This window comes from Somniosus microcephalus, chromosome 1 (assembly GCF_052327205.1).
Source record: "Somniosus microcephalus isolate GS21.2 chromosome 1, FLI_Smic_1.0, whole genome shotgun sequence".
NCBI classification, from domain to species: Eukaryota; Metazoa; Chordata; class Chondrichthyes; order Squaliformes; family Somniosidae; genus Somniosus; species Somniosus microcephalus.
Genome location: NC_140987.1, coordinates 2,465,979 through 2,488,753, shown reverse-complemented (window position 1 = coordinate 2,488,753; position 22,775 = coordinate 2,465,979). Strand labels below are relative to the sequence as shown.

General features: G+C 44.3%; 1 protein-coding gene across 1 annotated transcript in view; it reads right to left on the bottom strand.

Moving 5' to 3' along the window:
- LOC147123888 (nipped-B-like protein) overlaps nt 1-22,775 on the bottom strand; it is an 832,420-nt gene that overhangs the window by 98,037 nt on the left and 711,608 nt on the right. The window contains 2 exon segments of the mRNA XM_085963154.1: nt 1,211-1,365; nt 9,950-10,043. Coding sequence (XP_085819280.1) covers nt 1,211-1,365; nt 9,950-10,043 — 249 coding nt within the window.

Sequence of the window (22,775 nt, the reverse complement as noted above, 5' to 3'; positions counted from 1 at the left end):
CTGGAACCCTCATCATCCATGCCTTTGTTACCTCTAGGCTCGAATATTCCAATGCTATCCTGGTCGGCCTCTCATTTTCCACCCTCTATAGACCCGAGCTTATCCAAAACTCGAGTTCATGTATCCTAACTCGCATCAAGTCCCGTTCACCCATCACACCTATGCTCGCTGACCTACACTGACTCCTAGTCCATCAAAGCCTCGATTTTAAAATTCTCATGTTCAAATACTTCCACGGCCTCGCCCCCTCCCTTTCTCTTTAACTTCATTCAGTCCTCCAATTCAGGCCTCTTGTACATCCACACTACCTTTGCACCACCACTGCTGCACCACCATTCCCTCGCTAAACCTCACCCGTCTCTCAACCTCTCTCACCGCCTTTAAGATCCTCCTTAAAACTTACAGCAACCTGTCCCAATACCACCTTCTTTGGCTCAGTGTCAATTACGCTCCTGTAAAGTGCCTCGGGACATTTTCCCAAGTTAAAGGCACTATATAAATGCAAGTTGTTGTTGAATTGCACCTGTACACGGACCACTGCAGAAGAATGTAACGATTTCTGTGCCATACAGTTTAGACATTTCATTGGAAAGGGCAAGTTCCCATTAGAACCAAATATACTTTGTGCTTCACCAGAGGATTAATAATCAGAGATACTTCCAACTCCAATGCAAAGCAGGCAGCACATAATGTGTGGGAGAGCTAACGAATGATTGAATCTGAAGAATCAGAGGAACTAATGTCTTCTTTACTACCAATACAGCTCCATAGTATCTGGCGGTCTTGCTTGAGCTAGTTGTGGTAAAAGGGGCACGTCTGCAGGGGCTACAAACGGGGTCAATGGTATATTAAACTATGTTGACATCTGAGCTGTAGATCTGGCTCTTGTGTACAAGCCTGAATGGGCTACATCATCATCATATGGGAGATCGAGCAGCTCAATCAAAACCATCCAGTGGAGACTCATTGTTTGATGCAAGGTCTTGAAAAGTACTGGCTCGGTGCTCAGGTATCAGTGTCAGTTGTCCCATGTAAACCTGGAGGGAGGAGAAATGGGGTTGCTGGAGCATATTGAGGCTGAAACCTGGGACTTGCTTCTTAGTACAAGCTCGTCACAATTCTTTATACATCAAGAAGTTATCTAAAGGAGTATTTAAGATGATTAACTACAAGAATAACCTCCCCATAATTATAGATGCACAATTATTACCTTAGTGTTGCCTTTAAACTCCTCTTGATCGAAGTCAAAGTGACGGCACAGTGCACCAACGGTAAACAGGGAGCGAAGGAGGGCGGGTTTATTGCCAACCTGAGTGGTGCTGTTGGAATCCTCCTGGTGCTGTGCCTTCAGCTTCGTTAGAGCACCTGCCACACCAGTAAAACACTTTGATTAGATTTGCTACAAAAACAATGACTTTTGTTACAGTCTTCCTCATGTTTTGAAGTTCAACATCTGCATGTAATAGGACACTGGCCACAGGACATCAGTTTCCAGCACTATCCCACCATTGGCTGCTTGGTACCAATATCCTCAGTAGAGACACAGGTCTGGTTCCAGGTTCTTGGTTTGCAGATTCCCTCTGCAGGAACCTTGCGAATGGTTGCCCCAGGAAGAGCAGACCTTCCCCGTGGGATCATGTCATGCCAGGAAGCTGCACATGGAGATACCGCTTCCCTGTGCTAATTATTGGGTTTGCCTCAGGTTTTAACTCCTAAAAGACACAACCACCTTCTTGCACTGAAGCTCCTTCATCAAATCCACATAAAAGGCCAGTGTCCTGTCCAAGTAAACTAGGTACCTTCTTTCACATGATTTCCAGAGGCAGATGGATCTCAAATGGGGCTACCAAGAGTTCCACTTCGTAGCCACATTCTGGAAGAGAAGAATGCCACTGTTCTGTTCCTGTTCCCCAGACAGCAGTGTGTTTGAGATTCTTGTACAATTTCCACTATTTTCCCCTCTACCAACCCCTAAAAAAGGTGATGACTGTATGATTTTACCTTATTATCTCTCCTGGGGTGGAGTAACCAATGGTCAACCTTGTGTCCTACTAACCAAGGAACCCTGGTCCGTAGGCCAGTTTATTCATCACAATCCTGGTCCAACTGAAGTCAGACCACAAGGGACTGTGCATCAACTGTACACAGTGGACCAGAGATCAGACTGAGTTGGAGTAAAGATTTCCTTCTCTGAAGGACATTAGTGAACCAGTTGGAGTTTTACGACAATCCAGCAGCTTTCATAATCATTTATTTTTGGAACTAGCCCACAAGTTACCAGATTTATTGAATGATTTACGAATATCCTTCAGAGAAGGTGTCACATAGAAGGTTAATACTCAAGATATGGACTCATGGGGTTGGGGGTAATATAGCAGCATGGATAGAGGATTGGTTGACAGACAGAAACTAGAGAGTAGGGATAAGTGGATCTTTTTCAGGTTGGCAGGCTGTAACTAGTGGAGTGCTACAAGGATCAGTGTTGGGGCCTCAGCTATTTACAATCTATATCAATGACCTAGATGAAGGGACCAAATGTAATGTATCCAAGATTGCTGACGATACAAAGCTAGGTGGGACAGTAAGCTGTGAGGAGAACAAAGAGAGTCTGCAAAGGGATATAGACAGACTAAGTGAGTGGGCAGTAACATAGAAGATAGGAGCAGGAGTAGGCCATTTGGCCCCTCGAGCCTGCTCCGCCATTCAATGAGATCATGGCTGATCATCCAAACTCAGTACCCTGTCTCTGCTTTCTCCCCATATCCCTTGATCCCTTTAGCTTTAAGAAAAATATCTAACTCCTTCTTGAATATATTTAATGAATTAGCCTCAACTGCCTTCTGTGGTAGAGAATTCCACAGGTTCACCACTCTCTGGGTGAAGAAATTCCTCATCTCTGTCCTAAATGGCTTACCCCTTATCCTTAGACTGTGACCCCTGGTTCTGGACTCCCCCACCATCGGGAACCTCCTTCCTGCATCTAGTCTGTCCAGTCCTGTTAGAATTTTATAAGTTTCAATGAGATCCCCTCTCATTCTTCTAAACTCCAGCGAGTATAAGCCCAATCGACCCAATCTCTCCTCATACATCATTCCTGCCATCCCAGCTATCAGTCTGGTGAATCTTCACTGCACTCCCTCCATGGCAAGAACATCCTTCCTCAGATAAGGCGACCAAAACTGCACAAAATACTCAAGGTGTGGTCTCACCAAGGCCCTGTACAACTGCAGCAAGACATCCTTGTTCCTGTACTCAAACCCTCGCGCTACGAAAGCCATTTGCCTTCTTAACCGCCTGCTGCACCTGCATGCTTACCTTTAGCGACTGGTGCACAAGGTCACCCAGGTCTCGTTGCACTTCCCCTTCTCCCAATCTATTGCTGTTCAGATAATAATCTGCCTTCCTGTTTTTGCCACCAAAGTGGATAACCTCACATTTATCCACATTATACTGCAGCTGCCATGCATTTGCCCAATCACCGAACCTGTCCAAATCATACTGGAGTTTCTCGGCATCCTCCTCACAGCACACACGCCCACCCAGCTTTGTGTCGTCTGCAAACTTGGAGATATTACATCTAGTTCCCTCGTCTAGATCATTAATATATATTGTGAATAGCTGGGGTCCTTGGACCGATCCCTGCGGTACCCCACTAGTCACTGCCTGCCACTCGGAAAACGACCCGTTTATTCCAACTCTTTGCTTCCTGTCTGCCAACCAGTTCTCTATCCAAGTCAGTACCTTGCCCCCAATCCCACGTGCCTTAACTTTACACGCTAATCTCTTATGCGGGACCTTATTGAAAGCCTTCTGAAAGTCCAAATACACCACATCCACTGGTTCTCCCTTATCTATTCTACCAGTTACATCCTCAAAATATTCCAGTAGATTAGTCAAGCACGATCTACCTTTTGTAAATCCATGTTGACTTTGTCCGATCCTGTCACTGTTTTCCAAGTGCTCTGCTATTACATCTTTTATAATTGACTCTAGCATTTTCCCCACTACTGATGTCAGGCTTACCAGTCTATAATTCCCCATTTTCTCTCTACCACCTTTTTTGAATAGTGGGGTAACATTAGCTACCCTCCAATCCATGGGAACTGTTCCAGAGTCTATAGAATTTTGGAAGATGACCAGCAATGCATCTACTATTTCTAGGGCCACTTCCTTAAGTACCCTAGGCAGTAAGGTGGCAGATGGAGTATAATGTAGGGAAATGTGAGGTTATTCACTTTGGTAGGAAGAATAGAAAAACAGTATTTTTTACATGGTGAATAATTTTTAAATGTTGGTGTCCAGAGAGATTTGGGTGGCCTCGTGCAAGAAACACAGAAAAGTAGCATGCAGGTACAGCAAGCAATAAGGAAGGCAAATGGCATGTTGGCCTTTATTGCAAGAGGGTTGGAGTATGAGAATAAGGAACTCTTGCTGCAATTGTACATGGCCTTGGTGAGACCACACCTGGAGTACTGTGCACAGTTTTGGTCTCATCGAAGGAAGGAGATACAGTACTTGCCCTGGAGGTGGTGCAACGAAAGTTCACTGGATTGATTCCTGGGATGAGAGCGTTGTCCAATGATGAGAGATTGCGTAGAATTGCCTATACTCTCTGGAGTTTAGAAGAATGAGAGGTGTAAATAGGCATATAAATAGTAAAAGGGTAGTACGAGGAGGGGTGGGGCTGATTAGGGACCAAAAAGACCTATGCATGGAGGCAGTGGGTATGGCTGAGGTGCTAAATGAGTACTTTGCATCTGTCTTCACCAAGAAAGAGGACGCTGCCATAGACATAGTGAAGACACTTGATAGCATAAAAATTGATAGAGTTATTAGAAAGGCTGGCTGTATTTAAAGTAGATAAATCACCAGGAGCGGATGGGAAGCAGAGGGAATTGAGGGCGGAAATCGTGGAGGTACTGGCCATTATATTCCAATCCTCCATAGATACTGCGGGGAGGGGGGGGGGGCGGGCGGGGGGTGGTGCCAGAGGACTGGAGAATTGCAAATGTTACACCATTGTTCAAAAAAGGGTGTAAAGATACACCCAGGAACTACAGGCCAGTCAGTTTAACCTCGGTGGTGGGGAAGCTTTTAGAAACAGTAATCAGGGGCAAAATTAAGTCACTTGGATTAATTAAGGAAAGCCAGCATGGATTTGTTGAAGGCAAATCGTGTTTAACCAACTTGATTGAGTTTTTTGATGAGCTAAGAGAGAGGATTGATGAGGGTAATGCGGTTGACGTAGTGTACATGGATTTCCAAAAGGCATTTCACAAAGTACCACATAATACTCGCCAGCAAAGTTGAAGCCCATGGAATAAAAGGGACAGTGGCAGCATGGATACGGAATTGGCTAAGTGACAGGAAACAGAGTAGTGGTGAACGGTTGTTTTTCGGACTGGAGGAAGGTATACAGTGGTGTTCCCCAGGGGTCGGTTCCAGGACCACTGCTCTTCTTGATATATATTAATGACTTGGGCGTGGGTGTACAGGGCACAATTTCAAAATTTGTGGATGAGACGAAACTTGGAAGTATAGTGAACAGTGAGGAGGAGAGTGATAGACTTCAGGAAGGCATAAACAGGCTGGTGAAATGGGCGGACAGGTGGCAGATGAAATTTAACGCAGAAAAGTGTGAAGTGATACATTTTGGTAGAAAGAATGAGAGGACATACAGTATAAACTAAATGGTACAATCCTAAAGGGGGCGCACGAACAGAGAGAATCATAGAATCATAAAAATTTACAGCACAGGATGCCGCCATTCGGCCCACCTTGTCCGTGATGCCCGACAAAGAGCTCTCCACCCTAATCTCACTTACCAGCTTTTTGTCCGTAGCCCTGTAGGTTACGGCACTTCAAGTGCATATCCAAGTACTTTTTAAATGTGATGAGAGTTTCTGCCTCTACCACCCTTTCAGGCAGTGAGTTCCAGACCCCCACCACCCTCTGGGTGAAAACATTTCTCCTCAAATCCCCTCTAAACCTTCGACCAATTACTTTAAATCTGTGCCCCCTGGTTATCGACCCCTCTGCTAAGGAAAATAGGTCCTTCCTATCCACTCTATCTAGGCCCCTCATAATTCTACACACCTCAATTAAGTCTCCCCTCAGTCTCCTCTGTTCCAAAGAAAACAACCCCAGCCTATCCAATGTTTCCTCATAGCTAAAATTCCCCAGCCCAGGCAACATCCTCGTAAATCTCCTCTGCACCCCCTCTAGTGCAATCACATCCTTCCTGTAATGACCAGAACTGCACACAGTATTCTAGCTGTGGCCTAACTAGTGTTTTATACAGTTCAAGCATAACCCCCCTGCTCTTATATTCTATGCCGCAGCTAATAAAGGCAAGTTTCCTGTATGCCTTCTTAACCACCTTATCTACCTGTCCTGCTACCTTCAGGGATCTGTGGAGATGCACTCCAAGGTCCCTCTGATCCTCTGCCTTGCCTTGTTAGGCCTCCCCAAATGAATTACCTAACACTTCTCCGGATTTAATTCCATCTGCCACTGTTCTGCCCACCTGACCAGTCCATTGATATCTTCCTGCAGTCTCCAGCTTTCTTCTTCTTCATCAACCACAAGGACAATTTTTGTATCATCTTCAAGCTTCTTAATCATACTTCCTACATTCAAGTCCAAATCATTGATATATACCACAAAAAGCAAAGGACCCAGTACTGAGCCCTGCGGAACCCCACTGGAAACAGCCTTCCAGTCACAAAAACACCCTTCGACCATTACCCTATGTTTCCTGCCTCTGAGCCAATTTTGGATCCAACTTGCCACTTTGCCTTGGAGCCTATGGGCTTTTACTTTCGTGACCAGTCTGCCATGTGGGACCTTATCGAAAGCCTTGCTAAAATCCATATAGACTACATCAAACGCACTACCCTCATCTATCCTCCTTGTTACCGCCTCAAAAAATTCAATCAAGTTAGTCAGACACGACCTTCCCATAACAAATCCGTGCTGACTATCCTTGATTAATCCGTGTCTTTCCATATGAAGATATATCCTGTCCCTCAGAATTTTTTCCAATAATTTTCCTACCACCGAGGTTAGGCTGACTGGCCTGCAATTACTCAGTGTATCCCTTTCTCGCTTTCTGAACAATGGTAGCACATTAGCAGTCCTCCAGTACCACACCTGTAGCCAGAGAGGATTGGAAAATGATGGTCAGAGCCTCCGCTAGTTCTTCTCTTACTTTTCTTAACAGTTTGGGATACATTTCGTCCGGGCCTGGGGATTTATCCACTTTCAAAGATGCTAAACCCCTTAAGACTTCCTTTTTCACTATGTTTATTTCATCTAATATTTCACACTCCTCCTCCGATTGCAATGTCTGCATCGTCCCTCTCTCGTGAAAACAGATGCAAAGTATTCATTAAGAACCATACCCATGTCTTCTGCCTTCACACACAGGTTACCTTTATGGTCCCTAATATGCCCTACTCTTAATTTAGTTATCCTCTTGCTCTTAATGTATTTATAAAATATCTTTGAGTTTTCCTTGCCAATATTTTTCATGCCCTCTCTTTGCTTTCCTAATTTCCTTTTTAATTTCACCCCTGCACTTTCTATACTCCTCTAGGGTTTCTGCAGTATTGAGCCCTTGGTATCTGTCATAAGGTTCCATTTTATTCTTTATCCTACCCTTGTATACCCCTGGACATCCAGGGAGCTCTAGATTTGTTAGTCCCACCCTTTTTCTGTAAGGGAACATACTTGCTCTGAAACCTCACAATCTCCTCCTTGAATGCCTCTGATTTACCTTCAAGTTTCTGTCTCCAGTCCACTTTGGCTAAATCACATCTCAGCTTAGTAAAATTAACTTTTCCCCAATTGAGAACTTTTATTCCTGGTCTATCCTTGTCCATAACTACGCTAAATCTAACTGAATTATGATCACTACCACCAATATGCTCTCCCACTGATACCCTTTCCACCTGCCCAGCTTCATTCCCTAAAGCTAGGTCCAGAACCGCCCTCTCTCTTGTTGGGCTTGCTATGTACTGGCTAAAAAAGTTCTCCTGAATGCATTTTAAGAATTCTGCTCCCTCTATACCTTTCACACTAATTTTATCTCAGTTAATATTAGGGAAGTTGAAAGTTCCTACTATTACTGCCCTATTTTTGCACGTCTCAGAAATTTGCCATCATATTTGAAGGTGGCAGGGCCGGTTGAGAAAGCAGTTAAAAAGGCTTACGGGATCCTGGGCTTCATAAATAGAGGCATCGAGTACAAAAGTGTGGAAATTATGAAGAACCTGTATAAAACACTGGTTTGGCCCCAACTGGAGTATTGGGTCCAATTCTGGGCACCACACTTTAGGAAGGATGTGAAGGCCTTAGCGAGGGTGCAGAAAACATTTACGAGAATGATTCCAGGAAAGAGGGACTTCAGTTACGTTGATAGATTGAAGAAGCTGGGGTTGTTCTCCTTGGAGCAGAGAAGATTGAGAACAGATTTGTTAGAGGTGTTCAAAATCATGAGGGGTCTGGACAGAGTAGATAGAGAGAAACTGTTCCCATTGGCAGAAGGGTAGAGAACCAGAGGACACAGATTTAAGGTGATTGGCAAAAGAACCAAAGGCGACATGAGGAAAAACTTTTTTACGCAGCGAGTGGTTAGGATCTGGAATGCACTGCCTGAAATGGTGGTGGAGGCAGACTTAATCTTATCTTTCAAAAGCAAGTTGGATAAGTATCTGAAGGGAAAAAATTTGCAGGGCTACAGGGGAGTGGGACTAGCTGAGAGTCGGCACAGGCTCGACGAGTCGAATGGCCTTCTTCCGTGCTGTAACCATTCTATGATTCTATCTCATTGAAACATACAAGATTCTGAGGGGGATTGACAGGGTCGATGCTGAGAGGTTGTTTCCCCTGGCTGGAGTGTCTAGAACTAGTGGCATAGTCTCAGGATAAGGGGTCGGCCATTTAAGACCGAGATAAGGAGGAATCTCTTCCCTCAGAGGGTTGTGAATCTTTGGAATTCTCTGTCCCAGAGGGCTGTGGATGTTGAGTCTTTGAGTATATTCAGGGCTGAGATAGATAGATTTTTGGACTCTAGGGGAATCAAGGGATAGGGAGATTGAGCAGGAAAGTGGAGTTGAGGTCGATGATCAGCCATGATTTTATTGAATGGCTCCTATTTCTTATGGAACCGTTCACCCCTACCTGGTCTAGACTACATGTGGCCAGTCCCACACTAGAGAGCTGAAAAGGGTAAGTGGAAATCTAATAGAAAAGCTCAAAGTTATGAAAAGGTTTGAAAGCAGGAGATCAAAAAGAATGTTTTTCACAAAGTGTTACTCAAGTTTGAAAATGGCTACTAAAGCTGAGTCAATCGCAACTCTTAAGAAAGAGATGAGGAAAAATATTGTAGGCTGTGGAGACAGTTCAGGGAAGTGAGGTTCGAGTAGATAATGCCACTGTGGAGCTAGCACCTGCACAATGGGCCAAGTGGCCTCTTTCTGTGCTCAGAGCTCATGTGCAAGCCTAGACAGTGAGAGCCCGCACGGCGCGAGGGGGGGGCGGGGGGGGGAGCCCGCACGGCGCGAGCCTGCATGGCGCGAGCTCATCTGATGTTCACATAACTGCGCGCAAAGACGTTTCAGCAAACAGAAGCAGGAACTGGCTGACTTCTCCTCTATAGTAAAGGAGATGCAGGTGCCAATTGTGGTAATTATAGAGCCCTAACAGAGACCAGAGCAGAGATGGCCAGCATGGCTTTGAACATTATGCCTTATCATGTACTGAGCCATCAGGGATACTAGCATCTGGATGCTACTACCTTAAACGTACAGCTTTAGGGGTTTTCCTCCCATCGATATGAATTGATAGGCTTGCAGAATGGGCATGTAATTGGCAAATGAATTTCAATATACTGTAGATAAGTGTGAGGTGGTGCATTTTGGTAGGAAGAATAGGAAGGGCTACTTACCATAATACCTATTGAAACAGGCCCACACAAACTTGTAATTGTGAGTTACTCTGTTCACTACAGCTCCCAGACAGCTCACACAGTGCTGCACGACCTGCCAGGAAACAAGATAAACCCCCATTAGCCAGTGATGCCAAACAGGCCACTCTCAACATTCATCACATCCATGACAGTGAACAACGCCTTGTAAGAAGGCCTTTCCTCTTGCGCTGCACTAAATGTTTGTTACCATCATTACAGCCTTCATACTCAGCACAGCTCAAAGTGGAGGAAAGGAAGGAGGAAAATCACCATGCAGGCAAGTACTCATGCCGTCCTGCGGAGAATAAGGTTTTGTTCTGATTTCACATCTCAGTTCTGAAGGAGGCGACATCAGAGGTAGTGCGGCAGCAAGCAATGCCGCAAGGCAGTGAGTAATGCAGTGAGCGTACACATAATTCTAGGCTTGGCCACTTAGGTGGGAAATCAGTAAGTACTTTTCACACAAAGGGTAGTGGAAATCTGAAACTCTTCGCCCCCCCCCCCACAAACCCTCAAAAAGCTGTGGGTTAATTGGAGCTTTCTTTCTTTTATTTTCTTTCAAGACTGAGATCCACAGATTTTTGTTAGGCAATCATAGAATGGTTACAGCACGGAATAAGGCCATTCGGTCCATCGAGCCCGTGCTGGCTCTCTAAGAGCACTTCAGCTAGTCCCACTCCCCCGCCCTTTCCCCATAGCCCTGCAAATTTATTTCCTTTAGATACTTATCCAATTCCCTTTTGAAAGCCGTGACTGAATCTGCCTCAACCACCCTTCCAGATCCTAACCACTCGCTGCATAAAAAAGTTTTTTTTTTTTTTTTTTTTTTTTTTTTTTTTTAACGTCGCCTTTGGTTCTTTTGCCAATCACCTTAAATCCGTGTCCTCTGGTTCTTGACCCTTTTGCCAATGGGAACAGTTTCTCTAACTACTCTGTCCAGGTCCCTCATGATTTTGATCACCTCTATATCAAATCTCCTCTCAATCTCCTCTGCTCTAAGGAGAACAACCCCAGCTTCTCCAGTCTATCAACGTAACTGAAGCAAGATCGAGTGTCCTACATGATATGTTGCCTACCTGGTGCCAGGGTGAGGGACATCTCCAACCGGCCTGAAAGGACACTGGAGAGGGAGGGGGAGGATCCAGTTGTTGTGGTCCATGTTGGGACCAACAACATAGGGAAGAGTCGACAAGGTGTCCTGTTTGGGGAGTACCAGAAACTAGGAGCTAAATTAACAAACAGGACCTCAAGGGTTATAATCTCTGGATTACTACCTGAGCCACGTGAAAATTGGCATAGGGATAATCAGATTAGGGAGGTGAACACGTGGAGTGGTGTGGAAAAGAGGGATTACATTTCATGGGGCACTGGCACCAGTATTGGGACAGGAAGGAATTGTACCGTTGGGACGGGCTCCACCTGAACTGGGCTGGACCAGGGTCCTAGTGGAAAGGATAAATAAGGTGGTCACAAGGACTTCAAACTAGAAAACGGGGGTGGGAGAAGGGCTCAGGTGGAAATTGTAGTACAAATAATAGTTCAAAAACAAACAAAAGGGAAGAGAGTACAGCAACAGTCAAAAATTGTGCTTCAGGCACCACAGGCAAAGGGAAAACTAAAAGATGTGAAGTGATTAAACCAGGAGAGAGAAATAAGAAACACGTGAGTAAAACATTAGAGCTGAAGGACAGGTTAGGGTGTGTGGCCCACACAAGCATTCTTTATACAAACGCACGGAGTACAAGGAATAAACTGAATGAACTGCAGGTGCGAATTCAACTTGGAGGGTACGACATGGTAGCCATTACTGAGACATGGCTGGAAGACAGTCAGGACTGGGAACTAAATATACCAAGTTATAAGGTCTACAGGAAAGATAGGGAAACTGGTAGATGTGCCTTAGTGATTAAGGATGAAATCACTTCAATGATAAGAGAGGAAAGAACGAGAGGTAAGCAGGTAGTGGAGACTTTATGGGTAGAATTAAGAAATAGGAAAGGATTTAAGACTGTAGTGGGAGTTGTGTATAGGCTCCCTAGTAGCAGTTGTGAAGTGCTAGATTGTATAAATGCAGAGATTAGACAAGTGCGTAGTAAAGGCAGAATGGTTTTAATGGGGGATTTTAACTTTCATATAGATTAGGAAAAGCAGACTAGCACCTGTCAGAAAGATAGTGAATTTCTTGAGTGTGTCCGGGATAGTTTTCGCCAACAATATGTCCCAAAGGCAACAAGGGGGCAAGCCATATTAGATTTAGTAATGAGTAATTAGTCAGATTTAGTAACAGCCTAACTGTGCGTGATCATTTATCCAACAGCGATCATAACATGATCGTGTTCAACGTAGCGTTTGAAAGGGAGAAACGCAAAACAGCTAAGATTCTAGTTTTAGGCAAGGCTGAGTTCAACAGAGATTGTTCATAGTAATCTGGGCAAATCTGTTAATGGATAAAATGACAAGATCAGTGGGAGGTGTTCAAAAAAGAACTTAATGTAATACAGAACCAGTTTATTTAGAGGGAGTGCAGCGAAGGTTCACCAGACTGATTCCTAGGCTGGCAGGACTGTCGTATGAGGAGAGGTTGGGTCGACTAGGCCTGTATTCACCAGAGTTTAGAAGAATGAGAGGGGATCTCATTGAAACGTATAAGATTCTGACAGGGCTAGACAGACTGGATGCAGGGAGGATGTTTCCCCTGGCTGGGGGGTCTAGAACAAGGGGTCACAGTCGCAGGATACGGGGTAGGACATTTAGGACTGAGATGAGGAGAAATTTCTTCACTCAAGAGGGTGGTGAATCTGTGGAATTCTCTACCACAGAAGGCTGTGGAGGCCAAGTCACTGAATATATTTAAGGAGATAGATAGATTTCTAGACACAAAAGGCATCAAGGGGTATGGGGAGAGAGCAGGAATATATTGAGATAATCAGCCATGATCATACTGAATGGCGGAGCAGACTCGAAGGGCCGAATGGCCTACTCCTGCTCCTATTTTTCTATGTTTTTACACCCGAGGGGCAGGAGCTTTACTTGCCAATGGGAAAGATACAAAGAATAGCAAAGTGTCACAAAACAGATAGTAAGAGCTACAAAAAGGGAGTATGAAAAGAAACTTGTAAGGGATATCAAAATCAACACAAGAAATTTTTACAATTATATTAGGAAAAAGAGGGTAGTCAGGAGCAATGTTGGCCCCTTAAAAACTGAAGGGGGTAATACTGTCAATGATAATAAGAAAATGGCAGACATGTTGAATAATTACTTTGCAGTAGAGGAAGAGGATAGCATGCTGGAAATCCCAAGGAAACGAATACTGAATCAGGGACAGGGACTCAATAAAATTAACATAAGTAAAAGAAAGACCTACATTTATATAGCACCCTTCACAACCAAAGCGCTTTACAGCCAGTGAAGTACTTTTGGAGTGTAGTCACTGTTGTAATGTGGGAAACGCGACAGCCAATTTGCGCACAGCAAGGTCCCACAAACAGCAATGTGATAATGACCAGATAAACTGTTTTTGTCATGTTGAGTGAGGGATAAATATTGGCCAGGACATTTTGTGTCTTCTACTGTGAAGACAGGTACAAAATATTTGCTTAACGTTTCTGCCATTTCCTTATTGCCCATAATAATTTCTCCTGTCTCAGCCTCTAAGGGACCAATGTTTACTTTTGCTACTCTTTTCCTTTTTACATACTTGTAGAAACTCTTACAATCTGCTTTTATATTTGCTGGTTTTTTCTCATTCTATTTTTTCCACTTATCAATTTTTTGGTCAACCTTTGCTGGTTTCTGAAACTCTCCCAATGCTCAGGCTCACTATTATTCTTTGCAACATTATAAGCTTCTTCTTTCGATCTAATGCTATCCTTAACTTCTTTAGTTAGCCACGGTTGGATCACTTTTCTCGTGGAATTTTGTTTCTCAATAGAATGTATTTTTGTTGAGAATTATTAAATATTGCTTTAAAAGCTAGCCACTGATTATCTACCGCCATATCTTTTAATCTATGTTTCTAATCTACCTTAGGCAACTCGCCCCTCATACCTATGGCTTTATTTAAGTTTAAGACTTTAGTTTCGGACTTAGGCAAGTCACTCTCAAAATTAATGTGAAATTCTATCATATTATGATCACTCTGCCCCAGAGGATCCTTTACTATGAGATTGCTAATTAACCCTGTCTCATTACACAATACAAGATCTAAAATAGCCTGTTCCCTGGTTGGTTCCATGACAAATTGTTCAAGGAAACTGTCCCGAATGCATTCCATGAACTTGTCCTCTAGGAAAAGGGAATGTAGTTGTGGTAGGGGACAGTATAGTCAGGGGCATAAATACTGCTCTCTGCAGCTGCAACCGAGAGTTCCGAAGTTTGTGTTGCCTGCCCGATGCCAAGGTTAAAGACATCTCCTCGCGGCTGGAGAAGAACTTGGAGCGGGAGGGGGCGGATCCAGTTGTTGTGGTCCATGAAGGACCCAACAACATAGATAGAACTGGGAATGAGGTTCTAGGATCCAAATTAAAAAGCAGAACCTGAAAGGCAATAATCTCTGGATTGTTACCTGAGCAACGTGCAAATTGGCATAGGGACGAACAGATTAGAGGTTTAAATGTGTGGATCAAAGAGAGATGTGATATAAATCAGGAAATTGGAGGCGCATGTAACAAGGGTAATACAGTAATCGTGAGGGACATTAATCTACATGTAGACTGGGCAAACCAAATTTGCAGTAATAGTGTGGAGGATGAATTCATGGAATGTATGCAAGATAGTTTTCTAGATCAGTATGTTGAGAAACCAACTTGGGAACAGGCTATTTTAGATCTAGTATTGTGCAATGAGAAAAGGTTAATTAATAACCTTGTAGTAACGGGGCCTTTAGGGAAGAGTGACCATAATACAGTATGATAGAATTTTATATTGAGTTTGAAAGTGATTTAGTTAAATCCGAAACTAGGGTCTTAAATCTAAACAAGCAAACTGTAGGTATGAGGGGCGAGTTGGCTAAGGTAGATTGGGAAACTACATTAAAAGGTACGATGGTAGATAAGCAATGGCTAGCATTTAAAGAATTAATACATAATTTACAACAAATATACATTCCTTTAAGGCACAAAAATCCCATAGGAAAAGTCATAGAGTCATAGAGTTTTTACAGCACAGAAAGAGGCCCTTCGGCCCATCGTGTCTGCGCCGCCCATCCATCCCTGTCCAGTCTAATCCCATTTTCCAGCATTTGGTCCATAGCCTTGTATGCAATGGCATTTCAAGTGCTCATCCAAATGCTTCTTGAATGTTGTGAGGGTTCCTGCCTCCACCACCCTTTCAGGCATTGAGTTCCACATTCCAACCACCCTCTGGGTGAAAAAGTTCCTCCTCAAATCCCCTCTAAATCTCCTGCCCCTTACCCTGAATCTATGCCCCCTTGTTATTGACCCCCCCCACTAAGGGGAAAAGTTCCTCTTTATCTACCCTATCTATGCCCCTCATTATTTTGTACACCTCAATCAGGTCCCCCCTCAGCCTTCTCTGCTCCAAGGAAAACAACTCCAGCCTGTCCAGCCTCTCTTCATAGCTGAGGCGCTCCATCCCAGGTAACATCCTGGTGAATCTTCTCTGCACCCTCTCCAAAGCAATCACATCCTTCCTATAGTGAGGCGACCAGAACTGCACACAGTACTCCAGCTGTGGCCTCAACAGCGTTTTGTACAGCTCCATCATAACCTCCCTGCTCTTATATTCTATGCTTCGGCTAATGAAGGCAAGTATCCCATATGCCTTTTTAACCACCTTATCTACCTGCTCCGCTGCCTTCAGGGATCTATGTACATGTACACCAAGGTCCCTCTGACCCTCTGTACTTCCTAGGGTCCTACCACTCATTGTGTATGCCCTTGCCTTATTTGTCCGTCCAAAATGCATCACCTCGCACTTTTCAGGGTTAAATTCCATTTGCCACTTTTCCGCCCATCTGACCAACCCGTTAATATCGTCCTGTAGCTGGAGGCTTTCCTCCTCGCAATTTACCACCCCACCAATTTTCATGTCATCTGCGAACTTACTGATCATACCTTTTACATTCTCATCCAAATCATTTATGTAGATCACAAACAATAAGGGACCCAGCACCGATCCCTGAGGTACCCCACTGGACACAGGCTTCCAGTCACAAAGGCAACCTTCGACCATCACCCTCTGCCTCCTGCCACTCAGCCAGTTTAGGATCCAACGCGCCAAGGCACCCTGGATCCCATGGGCTCTTACCTTCTTGACCAGTTTCCTATGCGGGACTTTGTCAAAAGCTTTACTGAAGTCCATGTAAACCACATCCACAGCATTTCCCTCATCCACCCCACTAGTCACCCCCTCGAAAAATTCGATCAGATTTGTTAGACATGATTTACCCTTGACAAAGCCATGCTGACTATCCCCGATTAATCCTTGCCTCTCCAAGTGGAGATTAATTTTGTCCCTCAGAATTTTTTCCAATAATTTCCCCACCACAGATGTTAGACTCACTGGCCTGTAATTCCCTGGTTTATCCCTGCTACCCTTCTTGAATAATGGTACTACGTTAGCTGTTCTCCAGTCCTCTGGTACATCCCCTGTGGCCAGAGAGGTTCTGAAAATTTGTGTCAGAGCCCCTGCAATCTCCTCCCTTGCCTCCCACAGCAGCCTGGGATACATCTCGTCCGGGCCTGGGGATTTATCCACTTTTTGGCCCGCTAAAACCGCTAGCACCTCCTCCCTCTCGATGCTAATATGTTCGAGTATGTCACAGTCCCCTTGCCCGATTTCTATGTCTGCATCGTCTTTCTCCATAGTGAACATAGATGCAAAAAATTCATTTAAAACCCCGCCTACATCCTCTGGCTCTACACACAGATTGCCACTTTGGTCCCTAATGGGCCCTACCCTTTCCCTGGTTATCCTCTTGCCCTTAATATACTTATAAAACATCTTAGGATTTTCCTTTATTTTGCTCGCCAGTGTTATTTCATGGTCCCTCCTCGCCCTCCTAATTTCTTTTTTAAGTATGCCCCTGCACTTTTTATACTCCTCTAGGGCTTCTTCTGTCTTTAGTCTTTTGTAACTGCCAAAAGCCCCCCTTTTATTTCTAATGCATTTTTGTATATCCCTTGTCATCCAAGGTTCCCTTTGCTTGTTGGTCCCAACCCTTGACCTTTACAGGAACATGTTGGCGTTGTACTCTCTCTATTTCCCTTCTGAAAGTCTCCCACTGTTTTGATGTGGATTTTCCTATAAGCAGCTGCTCCCAGTCCACTTTGGCCAGATCCTGCCTTATCATATTAAAATCGGCCTTCCCCCAATTTAGAACCCTTATTTCCGGGCCAAAAGTGGTCCAACTGTGGCTAACAAGAGAAGTTAAAGATAGTATTAGATCAAAGGAAGAGGCGTATAATGTTGCCAAAAAGAGTAGTAAGCCTGAGGATTGGGAGGATTTTAGAATTCAGCAAAGGAGGACCAAGAAATTGATAAAGAAAGGGAAAATAGAATGAGAGTAAACTAGCGAGAGACATAAAAACAGACTGTAAAAGCTTCTATAGGTATGTAAAAAGGCAAAGATTAGCGAAAGTAAATGTGGGTTCCTTACAGGCTGAGACAGGAGAAATTATAATGGGGAATAAGGAAATGACAAAGAAATCCATGAAGGCAGACACAAAGTATTTGTTTAATTTCTCTGCCATTTCTTTATTCCCTATTATAACTGAGTAGACTAGGCCTATATATTGAGCAGCCTTGGCCTATATTCTCTAGAGTTTAGATCTCATTGAAACATACAAAATTATTACAGGGCTTGACAGGATAGATAGAGATGTTTCCCCTGGCTGGGGAGTCTAGAACCAGGGATCACAGTCTCAGAATAAGGGGTCAGCCATTTAGGACTGAGATGAGGAGAAATTTCTTCGCTCAGACGGTGGTGAATCTTTGGAATTCTCTACCCCAGAGGGCTGTGGAGGCTCAGTCATTGAGTATATTCAAGGCTGGGATCGATAGATTTTTGAATATTAAAGGAAGCAAGGAATATCAAGGAGCCCTAGTAAAACTGAAGTCAATGGGAATCAGGGGGAAATCTCTCCACTGGTTGGAATCATACCCAGCACAAAGGAAGATGGTTGTGGTAGTTGAAGGTCAATCATCACAGCCCCAGGACATCGCTGCAGGAGTTCCTCAGGGCAGTATCCTCAGCCCAACCATCTTCAGCTGCTTCATCAATGACCTTCCCTCCAACATACGGTCAGAAATGGGGATGTTCGCTGATGACTGCACAGCGTTCTACGCCAATCACAACTCCTCAGATAATGAAGCAGTCCATGCCCACATGCAACAAGACCTGGACGATGTTCTGGCTTGGGCTGATAAGTGGCGGGTAACATTTGCGCCACACAAGTGCCAGGCAATGACTATCTCCAACAAGCGAGAGTCTAACCACCGCCCCTTGACATTCAACGGCATTACCATCGCCGAATCCCCCACCATGAACATCCTGGGGGGGTCACCATTAACCAGAAACTTAACTGAACCAACTATATAAATACTGTGGCAACAAGAGGTCAGAGGCTAGGTATTCTGCGGCAAGTGTCTCACTTCCCGACTCCCCAAAGCCTTTCCACCATCTACAAGGCACAAGTAAGGATTGTGATGGAAAGCTCTCCACTTGCCTGGTTGAGTGCAGCTCCAACAACACTCAAGAAGCACGACACCATCCAAGACAAAGCAGCCCGCTTGATTGGCACCCCATCCACCCGTTAAACATTCACTCCCTCCACCACCGGCGTACCGTGGCTGCAGTGTGTACAATCTACAAGATGCACTGCAGCAACTCGCCAAGGCTTCTTCGGCAGCACCTCCCAAACCCGCGACCTCTACCATCTAGAAGGACAAGGGCAGCAGGCGCATGGGAACACCACCACCTCCAAGTTCCCCTCCAAGTCACACACCATCCTGACTTAGAAGTATATAGTCGATCCTTCATCGTCGCTGGGTCAAAATCCTGGAACTCCCTCCCTAACAGCACTGTGGGAGCACCTTCACCACACGGACTGCAGCGGTTCAAGGCGGCGGCTCACCACAACCTCAAGGGCAATTAGGGATGGGCAATAAATGCTGGCCTTGCCAGCGACACCAACATCCCATAAATGGATAAAAACCAAATATGGGGATAGCGCAGATTGAGGTAGAAGATCAGCCATGATCTTATTGAATGGCGGAGCAGGCTCAAAGGGCCAAATGGCCTACTCCTGCTTCTATCTCTTATGTTCTTATAACCAGAGGACACAGATTTAAGGTGATTGGCAGAAGATCCAAAGGCAACATGAGGAAAATATTTTTTATGCAGCGAGTGGTTAGAATCTGGAATGCACTGCCTGAAAGGGTGGTGGAGGCAGATTCAATCGTGGCTTTCAAAAGGGAATTAGATAAGTAGCTGAAGGAAAAAAAGTTGCAGGGCAACAGAGAAAGGGCATGGGATTGGAGCTAGCTGAATTGCTCTTGCAGAGAGCTGGCATGGGCTCAATGGGCCGAAAGGCCTCCTACTGTGCTGTAACGATTCTATGCCCCAACTGTAATCTTCCGAAGTTCTCTCAATTCAGGAACCATTCCTTTAGATTGGAAAATTGCGCATGTTACTCCGCTATTTAAGAATGGCGAGGGAGGCAAACCAGGGAATTATAAAGCTGTTAGCCTAACATCAGTTGTCGGGAAATTACTAGAGTCTATAATTAAGGATAGGGTAACTGAACACATCGCAAATTTTCAGTTGATGAGAGAGCCAGCACGGATTTGTGAAAGGTAGGTCATGCCTGACAAACCTGATTGAATTTTATGAGGAGGTAACTAAAGTAGCGGACAGGGGAACGTCGATGGATGTTATGGACTTCCAGAAGGCATTTGATAAAGTCCCAATGGGTAGGTACTCTAATTGGCAGGACGTGACTAGTGGTGTCCCGCAGGAATCTGTGTTGGGGGTCGCAATATTCACAGTATTTATTAACGACTTAGATGATGACATAGAAAGGCATATATCCAAATTTGCCAATGACACAAAGATAGGCGGCATTGTAAGCAGTGTAGATGAAAGCATAACATTACAAAGGGATATCGATAGATTAAGTGAATGGGCAAAACGGTGGCAAATGGATTTCAATGTAGGCAAATGTGAGGTCATCCACTTTGGACCTAAAAAGGATAGAACAGGGAACTTTCTAAATGGTGAAAGGCTAAAAACAGTGGAGGTCCAAAGAGACTTGTGGGTCCAGGTACATCGATCATTAAAGTGTCATGAACAGGTACAGAAAATAATCAAAAAGGCCAATGGAATGCTGGTCTTTATATCTAGAGGACTAGAGTACAAGGGGGTAGAAGTTATGCTGCAGCTGTACAAAGCCCTGGTTAGCCCACACCTGGAGCACTGGGAGCAGTTCTGGGCACCACACCGTAGGAAGGATATATTGGCCTTGGAGGGAGTGCAGAGTAGGTTTACCAGAATGATATCTGGACTCCAAGGGTTAAATTACGAGGAAAGATTACACAAATTAGGGCAGTGCAAATAGATGTAAACGGATATGATATAATTGGGATTACGGAGACATGGCTCCAGGGTGACCAAGGCTGGGAACTCAACATCCGGGGTATTCAATATTCAGGAAAAACAGGCAAAAAGGAAAAGGAGGTGGGGTAGCATTGCTGATTAAAGAGGAGATTAACACAATAGTAAGGAAGGATATTAGCTCTGATGATGTGGAATCTGTATGGGTAGAGCTGAGAAATACCAAAGGGCAGAAAACGTTAGTAGGAGCTGTATACAGACCCCCAAACAGTAATGCTGAGGTTGAGGATGGCATTAAACGGGAAATTAGAGACGCGTGCAATAAGGGCACAGCAGTTATCATGGGTGACTTTAATCTACATATAGATTGGGCGAACCAAATTAGTAACAATACTGTGGAGGAGGAATTCCTAGAGTGTACACAGGATGGTTTCCTGGACCAATATGTCAAGGAACCAACTAGAGATCAGGCCATCTTAGGCTGGGTATTATGTAATGAGAAAGGACTAATTAGCAAAGTTGTTGTGCAAGGCCCCTTGGGGTGGAGCGATCATAATATGATAGAATTCTTCATTAAGATGGAGAGTGAAGTATTTGACTCAGAGACTAGGGACCTGAATTTAAATAAAAGAAAACTACGATGGTATGAGGCGCGAGTTGGCTAGGATGGATTGGGGAACGTTACTTAAAGGGTTGACGGTGGATAGGCAATGGCAAACATTTAAAGATCACATGGATGAACTACAGAATTTGTTCATCTCCGTTTGGCATAAAAATAAAACAAAAAATGTGACTCAACCGTGGCTAACAAGGGAAATTAGGGATAGCATAGGATCTAAGGAGAGGACATATAAATTGGCCAGAAAAAGCAGCAAACCTGAGGATTGGGAGCAGTTTAGGATTCAGCAAAGGAGGACAAAGGGATTAATTAAGGAGGGGGGAAATAGAGAGTAAGCTTGCAGGGAACATAAAAACTGACTGTAAAAGCTTCTATAGATATGTGAAGAGAAAAAGATCTGTGAAGTCAAGCGTAGGTCCCTTGCAGTCAGAATCAGGGGAATTTATAATGGGGAACAAAGGAATGGCAGACCAATTAAATATATACTTTGGTCCTGTCTTCACAAAGGAGGACACAAATAACCTCCCAGAAATGTCGGAGAACATAGGGTCTAATGAGAGGGAGGAACTGAATGAAATCAGTATTTGTATCACTTCACCTGACGAAGGAGCAGCGCTCCAAAAGCTTGTGATTTCAAATAAAACTGTTGGACTATAACCTGGTGTTGTGTGACTTCTTACATTTGTCCACCCCAGTCCAACTCCGGCATCTCCACACCACAGTATTTGTAGGGAAATGGTGTTAGGGAAATTGACGGGATTGAAGGCCGATAAAGCCCCAGGTCCTGATAATCTACATCCTAGGATACTTAAGGAAGTGGCCCTAGAAAGAGTAGATGCATTGCTGGTCATCTTCCAAAATTCTATAGACTCTGGCACAGTTCCCATGGATTGGAGGATAGCTAATGTAACCCCACTATTTAAAAAGGTGGTAGAGAGAAAACGGGGAATTATAGACCGGTAAGCCTGACATCGGTAGTGGGGAAAATGCTAGAGTCCATTATAAAAGATGTAATAGCAGAGCACTTGGAAAACAGTGACAGGATCGGACAAAGTCAACATGGATTTACAAAAAGTAAATCGTGCTTGACTAATCTACTGGAATTTTTTGAAGATGTAACGATAAAATAGATAAGGGAGAACCAGTGGATGTGGTGTATTTGGACTTTCAGAAGGCATAAGAGGTTAGCGTGTAAAGTTAAAGCACATTGGGGGTAACGTACTGACTTGGACAGAGAACTGGTTGGCAGACAGGAAGCAAAGAGTTGGAATAAACGGGTCTTTTTCCGAGTGGCAGGCAGTGACTAGTGGGGTACCGCAGGGATCGGTGCTAGGACCCCAGCTATTCACAATATATATTAATGATCTAGACGAGGGAACTAGATGGAATATCTCCAAGTTTGCAGATGACACATAGAAAACATAGAAGATAGGAGCAGGAGTAGGCCATTCGGCCCTTCGAGCCTGCTCCGCCATTCAATGCGATCATGGCTGATCATCCAAATTCAGTACCCTGTCCCTGCCTTTTCCCCATATCCCTTGATCCCTTTAGCCTCAAGAAATATATCCAACTCTTTCTTGAATATATTTAATGAACTGGCCTCCACCGCC